General features: G+C 40.7%; 1 protein-coding gene across 2 annotated transcripts in view; it reads right to left on the reverse strand.

The window, feature by feature from the left end:
• Window positions 1–12,057, reverse strand: part of LOC140197956 (zinc finger E-box-binding homeobox 2-like) — a 145,369-nt gene that overhangs the window by 13,280 nt on the left and 120,032 nt on the right. For both annotated transcript variants that reach the window (XM_072258624.1, XM_072258623.1), the window contains exon 5: window positions 7,489–7,677. In XM_072258624.1, coding sequence (XP_072114725.1) covers window positions 7,489–7,677 — 189 coding nt within the window. The remainder of the gene's footprint in view (window positions 1–7,488; window positions 7,678–12,057) is intronic.

Raw genomic sequence — 12,057 nt, forward strand, 5'->3', positions numbered from 1 at the left:
AGGTTCAAATATGAAACTGGTATCTGCTGCACCCAGTAGTATAGTAACATATATTAAACCGTAGTCCAGATTTAGAGGAAAGGGACTAGTGCTTAAAAATATAACAAATACAGAGAACATATAATAAAATTGCATTATGATTTTTTTACAAAAAAATCAGAATAACAACTTTTTGAAGAAAAGGAGATATAATTTTAAATATTGTTTAATGATCAGGGAAAGCAAGTTCTAATGCCAGTATGTTTACTGTATCTGTTTGAATCACAGATTTCATTTTAGCAGAAGGGCCGCAGTTAATATGTCAAAGCTAGCGCAAGGTTTAAAGCCAGACAGGGGAGTGTCAGAGGTGAAGTAAGGTTTAAAGCAGGAGCAATTAAGAATTCAAATCATAAGTAAGGACCATAGCGAGAGTTGTGTGTATGGGTGGCAGCTCTCTCAGTAAAATCAGTCATGCCTTTTTCCCCATCTGCTGGTTGAAATCGGACCACTTGTACTTGAGGCTAACAGTGCTTTTAAAATGTTCGCAGCTGTGTTCTGGCTGTGTATAAATGAGGTGTACTTTTACAATCTGTGTGTGATCTTCAGAGGCATTATAAAGCACAACTTCAAGTTAGACCTGTCAATTCCCAATTTAGTATATCCCTCTCATGACAGAGTATATAAGATGTAATTATTATCAGGAAAATAATTAAATTGCTCTGCTTACCACTGAAGGGAAGAATATCAGAAAGGGCAGTCCTGCTGCTGATTTATCAATAAAACCATCCTTGTCAATTTAAGTAACATACAATGAACAGCTTCTTTAACTCCAACAATAGTGAGAGCAACATCCAATTATCTGGTAGCACTTTTCCAGGGAAGTGTTACTAAGGAGTGATTAGGAGTACAATTTACAGCATGTTGGGGGAAAGCGGACGAATAGCCTCTTGGGATTGCTCTACTAGGGTCTGGCACCTGGGCTTCTTCAGTGCAGTAACAATCCTATCATTCTATGAATTCTATGAAAGGTGACCAAAGTCTGCTTAAGTATGTAGGCTTTGAGGGGGATCTTATAGGAGCAAGTGGAAGTAGAGTCATTTCCTTTTAGAACAGAAGACAATGGAAATGAGGCATCTGAAAGCACAACTTCTGATGGTAGATAAAGTGGAAAGGATGATGCATGAGAAGTCACAGTCAGAAGGAAGAACAGCATTATGGTTTTGGAAGAAGATCCAGAAATAGAGAGGAATGTTGATGGCGGGCTTTAATCACAAGGATAAATATTTTAAAGTTGATGTAAAAGGAAGGGGACGATGGGCTGATGGGTGTTGTGCTCACTCTCCTATATCTACTGATGATTGGTTGACAGCTGACCAATAGGTGCTGGTTGCTTTGACCTGATGTAATAATGAAGAAAGAGAACGTTTTTTTTAAATGGATTTTTATGTACTGTAAGATGGACAATACTACAAAGGTTAAAATATTAAGAGAAGCAGATGATATGGAATTATTAATTCAGAGTCAGGATCAAAGTCAACAGGATGTTAAAGTTGTGATGGAAAGGGATGAAATCATACCCAGGCAATCTTAATTGGAGTTTCATTTATGATGAAGTATAAGTCAAAGTGTCCTAGAGTCATGCAGTATAGAAGTAGGCTCTTTCACCCAACAAGTCTGTGCTAACCATTTACTCTAATCCTATAGTGATCCCATTTTATTCTCCCTACACTCCCAGCAGCTTCTCTGAATCACATACACACAATGAGCAGTTCTCTGTTTCAGCTTGCTGTGCTGCTTGAATGGTTTGAGGCACAACACCTCATCTTCCAACTAAGCAAAATGGAGCCTTCCTCAACTCAACACCGAGTTCTGCAATTATACACACTAATTTTCTTCTTCCTACTTGACACTCCTTTACAAATGTCCAATCATTTATCTCCTTACCTGTTATATTTCCATCCATTTCTAATACGCTCTCTCTTGGCATTTAAAATCCCTTTCTTTCTACCGTATAACTTCACCCTTTACCATACCACCTTCTTTTCCTTTTTGAATCTAAAAAAAAATTAACCTGTGACTCTTTTTCCCCATTTATTATGAAAGGTCATCAGCCTGTAATGTGAAATTACTTTCTCTCTCCAGTCATGTTGCCAGGACAGCTAAGTACATCCAGCACAGTCTGTTTCCTTCAAAAGTTTTGGGTTTGGTCTCCACATCGTCTCTGTTCAAAGTTGCTGTTCATTCACTGCTACATGCCAGACAAGCAATCAGACCACATAGGCCCAGCTTCTACCAGTGAGAAGCTATAGCCAGATTGACCATGGTCAAATTTGGAAGAACAAACTTGCTAACCCAGATGATCCTTAAGCTACCTGATAAAGACCTGAGCATGGGTAGGGTTTTGAATGGCATATTAAAAGAGGCCAAAACAAACTACACCTTCAAAATTTTAGATAAGGAAGTCTTGTCCCTATAAACCAAGGGTCCCAACCTTTTTATGTCATGCACCAATACCATTAAGCATGAGGTCCATGGACCTCAGATTGAGAGCCCCTGCCATTGTTCCTGAACCTCTCTGATACCCAGAAATATAAAAATAATTAAAATGCACTCAATAAAATAAAAATGCTATTTTTATAGAAATGGAAAGAACTGAGAACATAAAACAATTTAAAATAGCTTTTAAAGTTAAAATCACAAAAAAAAGCTTTGTCTATAAAGTCTCAATTTTTCCTTCTTTTCCACAGCAGCTCTCAATTTTCAGTGGGTCCTCAGTCAAGTCTAATTGGAGCAGAACCCAAGAGCAGGATTGCCAGTAAATGGAAGGGAACTTCAGAATGCTCCTGTTCCATTGTTAAACTCCATGCTGAACACAAATAGAAAGTAGACACTAGAAATGGATGGTATGCTTGAGCAGTAATTCCCAACCTGAGTAGCAGCAATGTCCATATGTCCCTATGAAGTGCCTACAAAAAACTGATGAACAGGGAGCCAGAGAAATTATGAAGGAATCAAGAGGACTTTTGAGAAGGAATGGCTGGGCATCTGCTCTTAGGTGTATTGATAGTATTGTCAAAGATTAGTATGATATATAATGATGACATATAGGATTATGAATCATTAATGATGAGTTTCTTCCAACAGTAAGCTTGAAAAAAGTGGCTGGGCAAAGGAGGTGAGTTAACTGAAAAAGTTATAAATAACTGAATCAAAACCTGCTGATGGCTCAAAGATTATGAGGAAAATTATGTTTAAAGCCACATTCACAAGAGAAGCTATTTGTGATTGTTGCTACAGTGCTTATGTCATAGAGGTACACAGCACAGAAACAGGCCATTCGGCCTATTCTGTCTGGCCCTACTATCAAGTACCCATCCAGTGATAGAAGAAGGTAGTTGAAAAGAGTGATTACAATGGTTTGGATTAGGCAAGCACAAGTTGGGAATATGTTCCTGGAAACAGTTAAGATAGGAAATTTGCAAGCTCTCCTTTACTTGGTTATTTGGTCATACGTTCATTCTGACTGCCATAGAAATATTTTCATTCTGAACACCACAGGGAAACTATTTGAAATCAAGTCTGTCTGGTATATTGAATGATAGAAAATAGACTACATAGACTACCATCAGACTTATCCAATTACTGACTGCTCAAGCTCACGCTGGAATCTGGAACAAAACATAAACCGCTTGAGGAAGTCAAGTAATTTGAGGAGGCAAAAGTAACCATCAGTCCCTAGTTGATGGCGCCTTCACATGTGTTTCCTCCATTTGCCACACATCTGTTCTCAACCACCATCCTGATCTAGGTAGAGCAGAGATGGTTGCCCTGGTCCTGAACTTTTACCCCACTAACCTCCGTATCCAAACACATCACCCTTCACCACTTCTGCCAACTCTAACAGGATCCCAGCACCAGGAAAATCCTCCCCTCTCCCCCTCTTTCTACTGTCTTCGTGGACTACTCATTCAATGAAACCTGTTCTGCTCATCGCTCACTCCCGCCACTCATCTGATTGTACCTATCAACTTACAGCCTCTGTCTCAATTCTCCATTACAATTCTACACACTGGACATCTTTACTCTCCAGTCCTGATGCAGGTTCTCAACCCAAAATATCAAAACATCCCCTTTTCTCCATGGATGTTGATTGAGGTGGTAACCTGCGTCCTCATTACATAAACCTACCAGCTGGATTGGTGAGTATGTTAAGTTAAAAACAAATTTGTCAAAACTATCAATAGCATGCTCTAAACCTTTTGATGGTAATTGAGCAGTAAGCTTGTCCTTGAGGTTTGGAAAGTAACAGTAATGTATTTTTCCAGGGATATTTTCTAATCTTGAGTCATCAGAGCAACGACATTGTTGCTGTTATGTTCACCCACTACCGGATCATGTCTTTTACCTGAATGTAACCAATTGAATATGCAGGAGCTCAAAGAAAGTTGCTCTTTCACAATTAATCAAACCAGAATCTTTTTATTCATATAAATGTTTATCTGTCTATTGTTTTGGGCAAAGATCTTATACAGTGTGATGCACAGGTCTTAGGCAGTCTAGATTTTTCATACGGTTTCAGATGGTACAGAGCCCTGATTTCAACATCATCGATTGCCTGGAGAGACAGAAAAGCAAGCGAGGCAGCCAAAGTCTGCAGAAGAAATGTGGCAAGTTTTCCAAGAAGCTTAGAACAACCTAGCAGCCACGATTTTCTTGTAAAACTACACGACAGTGCAGTAGGAATTGATGCAATTTTAAAGGCAAAAGGTGGTCACACCAAATATTGATTTAATTTAGTTTTTCAGCACTGTTTACTGTTCTTTATAGTTTTTTTTAATATTTAGAAACTTTTCAATGCGTTATTTTTGAAAGCATCTTTGCTAGACAGATTTGTTTTTGCACAGCACTGTACATATTAACACAGAGGGAAAAATTCTTCAGAAAGGTCCTCTGTTAATTGTCGCCAATGTTCAGCAGCAAAAATGGCCTGCTCATAGAGACATGTTTCAATACACCAAGTGAATGGAAGAAGCAGCATTTTTTTTTTGTATCCTGTTGTGTGGCTTCTCTGGAACATCCCCTGTATAACTGTTCCATGGGTTACTGAAAAAGATATCACAAAACTGAAATCCTACCTCACCCTGATAAATCTTTTCCAACATGTAACATGAAAGCAAACCAGACAGTGGTACAGAAAAGAGTACAGTCAACACTTCAGGCCAAGACCCTTCATCAGGACTGGAGAAGGGGGAATCTGATAGGAGAGAACCAAAGGCTATGGAAGAGGGGAGGAGCACCAGCAGGAGGCGATGAGCAGATAATGAGATAAGTTGAGGGAGGGAAATGGGAATGAAGAATGGTGAAGGGAAGAGTGCAAAAGCAGGACTATATGGTGCTACAACACTTGCTAACTTGCAGTGACTGTTTGGTGACCTGGTTATCAGATCACACTATCACAAGATGAGATAGTTGCTGGATCTCAACTTTTCAGGTAAACGACTCTGCCACATTCTGAGTTACAATTGTCTGTTTCTTTAATCCAGACTTCCACTGTATTCCATGCTCAAGTGACATTTGCAGGGCGGTGTGTTAGTAAGTGCACCCTCTATTCATGAGCTTTAAGTGTGGATATGTGCATGAGAAGGCACTGAAACGTCTGGAAAAGAGAGACAATGAGGTCATCTGTTCTTATCAAACATCCGTTCACCACCCTATATTTTCCGACAGGGTTCAATGTGAATCTTGGTTAGTTTGAAAAACCATGTCCCTCAAAATTGTTCAAATTTGTATCCAGGATATGCACCAATAACAACAGTTGCAATGGCCATCCCCATCTCCCAGGAGACTAAAGGGCAGATTTTACCATTTCCCAGAATGCAGTACTATGTAAATTCATTGTTCTGATGAGGAACATTTTATCAGAAAGACCAACTTCATGTCTCTTTCCACAGGTGCTGCCTGAACTGTTGAGTGTTTATAACATTTACTGTATCTATTGCTGCTAAATCTCATGGATAAAAAAGGTTTAAAGAGACCTGGCCCAAACACTGGCGAATGGAATTAGCTCAGATAGATATCTTGATCAGCAGGGAATAACTGGGCTGGGCCTGTTTGTGAGATGTCTAATTCTATGACTCAGTGAGTATTGTTTTTCAGGATGCTGTCATTTCACTGTATAAAATGACCATAAGACATGGGAGCAGAATTAGGCCATTCAGCCTCTTGAGTCTGCTTCTCCATTCCTTCATGATTGATTTATTGTCCCTCTCAATCCTATTCTCCTGCCTTCTTTCTCAAACCTTTGATATGCTTACAAATCCCCTGCTTTACATATACCCAATGATTTGGCCTCCACAGCCGTCCGTGGCAATGAATTCCACAGAATCACTACCTTTGGCTAAAGAAATTCCTCCTCATATGTGTTCCAAATGGGCATCCCTCTATTCTGAGGCTGCTCCCTCTGATCCTAGAAACATCCTCCCCACATCCACTCTATCCAGACCTTTCAAAATTCAATAGGTACATGAGATCCCTCTCTCATTCTTCTAAACTCCAATGAGTACAGGCCCAGAGCCATCAAACACTCCTCATACGTCACTGGTTGTATGTCGGAAAAAAAACTTCTCAAATAACTAAGCATAAGTTACTCTTCTGTGTCAAAATTAAACAAAAATGTTATACAGTTAAACAATTTTAACACAATTTCAGCCTATGAGAAAATGTATTAGAGAGCATGGCTGATGAGGATAAGTTGATGCAAACACGCGGAAATCTGCTGATGCTGGAAATTCAAGCAACCCACACAAAATGCTGGTGGAACGCAGCAGGCCAGGCAGCATCCATAGGAAGAAGCAGAGTCGATGTTTCGGACCGAGACACTTCGCCAGGATAAGTTGAGCAAGCTATGGCTTTTGTCTTTGGAGAGAAGGATAAGAATTGACTTGATCAAGGTGTACAAGATGATAAGAGGCAGAGATAGCGTGGACAAGAATAGACCCTATCTCAGGGTGGAAATGGTCAATATGAGGAGGTACAACTTTAAGGTGTTTGGAGGAAAGATTAGGGAGGATGCCAGAGGTACTGTAGGTTTTTTTTTAACATGGAGAGCGGAGGGTGCCGGGGTGATGGTGGAAACAGATACATTAGGGGCATTTAAGAGACTCCTATGTAAGCACATGGATGAACAAAACTGGAGGACTATGTAGAAGGGTAGAGTTTTTCAGGGGTTCCAACCTTTTTTATGCCATGGACCAGTATCATTAAGCAAGGGACTTTTGGGCCCCAGGTTGGGAACCCCTGGTAGATGGATCTTGGAGTAAGTTAAAATGTCAGCACAACATCAATGGCCAAAGGACCTGTGCTGTTCTATGTTCTATATTTGAGATAGGCTTCCATCAGCTGTTACAAATTTCCTATCGCTTTAGTGTAAGCACTCAAAGCACTTAATGACTTATAAATAAAGCAGCTCCAAGTATCAGTTAAATGGCTAATGGGCAGGGAGAGGCTCACCATTGTCTTCTTGCCCATTGGCCTCCGGTGTTCCATGCCGGGAAAGTTCTTCAGGCGCTTCTGGATAGATAATGGCTGTGTCACTCCGCTGCAAGTATTCTGCAATGCTAACCGCGTGGCTGTCTCCTTCCTCAAGCTTCCGTTTGGCAAAATACTCCTCGAGATCTGACGTGCAATCGACAGTCTTTCCTAAAAAAAGACATTGAGAAAGGCAAAAAGGGGAGAAGAATGTCAGTTCTGCACAGACCAATCTCACTGCACAAGCCAGAGTGACTTGGCATCTCTCGAGTCACAATGCACAGCTTTGAAGAACTGCAATTTTACTTGGAATTTTTGCTTCCCCATACTGTTTAGCTCTTGTGGGAACTCTAACTGTTAGGTGGAGATAGCTGAAATAATCACAAACAAAGCAAATAAAACCACAGCCTTCATTAGCCAGGAAATGACAGACCCTTATTGGTACATGCTGATTACAAGCCTAAACTGCCTGACTTGCTACCATGCCAAGTTTTACTTCTGTTTTCCTCAGTCTTGTTATCTTTCAGGGTTTTTCCTTGTTTATTTTTTGTTACTGGCATTTCATAGTTGCATTGGGAATCTTGGTGCTATTTAAGGAAGAAAAAAAATATAGCCAGCAATTCTGTGTATTTCAGTAACAATATGGCTACCAAGAAATTTTCAGCACAGAGAAAGTGGAGATTCCCTTAAATTCAGTAACTACAATTTTTTGGTGCAAAAGTTAACCGGTTCATTGGCACATTATAAATGCTCTTAAAAGTCTAAAGGTCTTAGCTGTTCATGCCAGACTGGCACTAGAGAGAGCACCAGTAATGCCCATCCCCAATGCTGCCATTAATTTTTGGGCATTGTACTTTTTTTAAAAGTGACTTAAGATAGGGGTTGGGGGGAGGGGGTTGTAAAGGGCCCAGGTTTACAGGAAAAGGATTGGGAGGCCCATAGATTAAGTAGGAATGAGAGTAATGGTAGCCTTAAAGGGTTGGAGAATCACACGTCCAGCTGACGAGGCAAAGTGGTCATTGACAGGTTGGAAGGACTAGGCTGGGAAGGTGTCCGAGGCCTGGACATCAGTTGAATAAGGACCAGAAGGGTCACGGTCTGGACTTCGGGAAGCTGGCAGCAAGATTTGAAGTGGGGCCGGGGGTGGGGAGTCAGGGAAGGGTTAGGAGGTATGCCTAAGGTAACTAAGACTGGTTCCCAGTCCATTAGCACATTGAAAGGCCGCTCAATGTTCAGAATTAAGCAACCCTGAGACAACTGTTTATGTTCCCAGCCAATCTCTCAGAGGGGGTTGCATAAAGAATGGCATAATTTGATGCATGCCAAAGCAGACGTCATGTTAGGAGCTTCAGGGTGACTCGCGTGGTGTAATATGGTAAAGCAAAATGGCCCCAAACCCCTTTTCTAGCTTTACATCTAGAACGAATTAGTTATCCATTGTGTATCACTGAAAAGAATACAGTATTTAACAACTGAATTTCTAGGCCAACAGGTCACAAAATATTTGGACAAGATGCTCTCCTGACAAATTGCCATCTATAAATTTGCCAATGACATAACTATTGTTGGCAGAATTTCAGACGGTGATGAGGAGGCATACAGGGGTGAGATAGATCAGCTGGTGGAGTGGTGTTACAACAACAGCCTTGCACTCAACATCAGTGAGACTAAGGAATTGCTTATGGACTTCAGGAAGGGCAAGTTGAGGGAGCACACGCCAGTCCTCTTCAAGGGATTAGCAGTGGAAGGGGCGAGCAGTTTCAAGTTCCTGGGTGTTAACACTTCTGAGGTTACTATCCTGGGCCCAACATATTGATGCAATTACAAAGAAGGAACAGCAGCGACTATGTTTCACTAGAAATTTGTGGAGAATTGGTATGTCACCAAAGACACTTGTAAATTTCTACAAATACACTGTGGAGAGCATCAATCACCGTCTGGTATGGAGCAGCCACTGCACAGGGTTGGAAAGAGCCGAGAAAGGTTGTATGCTCAGCCAGCTTTATCATGGGCACTAGCCTCCCCAGCATCCTGGATACCTTCAAAAGTTGATGCCTGAAAAACAGGCATCCATCATTAAGGACCCCATCACCCAGGACATACTCTCTTTTTATTGCTATCATCAAGGAGGAGGTAAAGAAGCTTGAAGAAACACACTCAGTGTTTCAGGAACAGCTTCTTCCCCTCCGCCATCAGGTTTCTGAATGGACAATGAATCGATGAACACTAGCTCAATATTCTTCCTGCACTTCTTATAATTTATAGTTTTTATTTTTATGTATTGCATTGTACAGCTGCTGGAAAACAACAAATTTCATGACATATGCCATTGATATTACACCTGATTTTGAAATTCTTATGCTTTGAGGGGCAGAATCAAGGTGAAACTTGATGTTTCCCCGTGCTCTTTTTTATACTCTGTTTTGTGCCCACTTCAAACTCAGAATTGAGGAGAATCTGGAAACAGATTGCCTGCCAGTCTTCCACAACTTGAGAAGAAAATGGTCTCTAGCAACTCTTGAGAAAGGTGGGGGTGGGGGAGTGGTAGTGTATGGGGGTAGAACTGGAAAAGGGTGTTGAAATGGGTGATGGGAATCATGTAGTTGAGAATGTCATTGTCTGAGGATCTCATACTATCTTGACCTGAAAATATAACACCATTGTTTGTGGATTTAATCCTCGACCTCCGCTCCCCAGTGGTACTGTGGGAGTATCTTCTCCTGAAGGACAGCATTTCAAGGAGGTGACTCACTACCATCTTCTCAGGACCATACATTCAGACCTTCTCCTGTGACAGCCAGATACTGAAAATTGAATAAATAAATAAATGGTAGAGATTAAGGGCCCGATTGTGAGGAACCTGCAGTCCAAACAGGAAATACGCCTCTTCACTAACAATCTGCTTATACTTCCACCCTTCCTATTGTCACATGGACGACTGGAGGGTTCTGAGCAGGGACAGCCATCACTTAACATTTTTTTTTGGAAAGGGATTATTTTGTACTCTAACTAGCAGAGTCCAGAAGTTGTACTCCTGAATCAAGAAGTTGCTCGGGATGCATTAAAAATGGTCGCTGTGGATTGGCAATGAGGTTGAAGTCTGTAAAGATTCTGTGCAGTCTATCTCATTGCTGAACTGAGATGATTAGAGCCCATTTTACACCTAAAAAAATTAGTGCAACACATACCAATTTCCAATTCATTATTGAAGCTGACGTTTCACTCTAGCACCCTCAGCCTATCAAACTGGTGGGAATTCTTTTCCAAGACCATGCTGGCCTAAGCAGAAATGGTAACCTACTTTAGGTAATGACCCATCCAAAGTCTCGGATTTAGTCCTGCCTAACTCCACTTACTATAGTTTGAAAATGAAGTGGCAGATCTAAATCAAAAAGCTCTCACATGCACAATTATCCTAATGGCCATGTATTGAATGCTACTATTAGGCACAAGAGTAATGTTGAAATAGTAGCATAATACCCACACAAGAATGGATGGTCAACCAAAAATTCACTGTACCACGGAGAATTATAAACATAAATTGGCCAACCCTTTGTCAGTCGACAGTGATGAAATAAATAAAGAAGAATTTTTTACACAGAATTAAATTTTAAAAAAATTAGAGTGGCACAGCACCAGTGATCTGGGTTCACAACGCTTTACAGCACCAGTGACCTGGGTTCAATTCCCGCCACTGTCTGTAAGGAGTTTGTACATTCTCCTCGTGACTGCGCCGGTTTCCTCCGGGTACTCTGATTTTCTACCACAGTCCAAAGGTGTACCGATTGGTAGGTGAATTGGTCATTGCAAGTTGTCCCATGAATAGGCGAGAATGAAGTTAAGGGGTTGCTGGGGAGTGCAGCTCGAAGGGCCGGAAAGGCCTCCTCTGTACTGTATGTCAATAAATTTTTTAAAAGTCTAATTTATAACTTTTATAACTTTATTAGAGTAACAGATTATCCCATTAAAGAACAAAATATTAAAAATTTTATGTTTTGTCAACATCAAAATGCTGCAGTAGATCCTGACAGACATGTCAGATAGGGTGGTGGTGCAGGCTTTGAAAATACAGTATGAGGAACCTGCTGAACGGGACTGAAACGGAACATAAAATATGCATTTAAATCTATCTTTGGTTTTTGATGCTCTTGCAAAATCAGAAACAGCTTAGCTAATTGCCTCTGTTTATTTCAAAACCTGTGACCAGTTTTCACGAGATTAGCAAAATATGTCATAGTGCAACCAGCTACTGGTAAAGTTCCCATCTGAAGTTAAATTTAGACCGAAACGCATGTCTCTGTGGTTCAGCGTTGCAACTTTGATTTGCATTCTGGAAAACACCTTGATGAACTGAAATTTTAAAAAAGGGCTCAGCCTTCTTACAGAGATAAAAGGAGAAAGGAGCTCATTTGAAACTACCTAGGACAAAGAATACAAGTTTTCAATACTGCTGTGTGGTGGCTTTAATAAAAGCTCTTTATCAGGTGGAAAATAAATTCTTGAAATGCTCATGAACACATGGCTCCTCATTTCCTACTTAAAATCAGTTGT

Source organism: Mobula birostris, chromosome 5, assembly GCF_030028105.1.
Source record: "Mobula birostris isolate sMobBir1 chromosome 5, sMobBir1.hap1, whole genome shotgun sequence".
Taxonomy (NCBI): Eukaryota; Metazoa; Chordata; class Chondrichthyes; order Myliobatiformes; family Myliobatidae; genus Mobula; species Mobula birostris.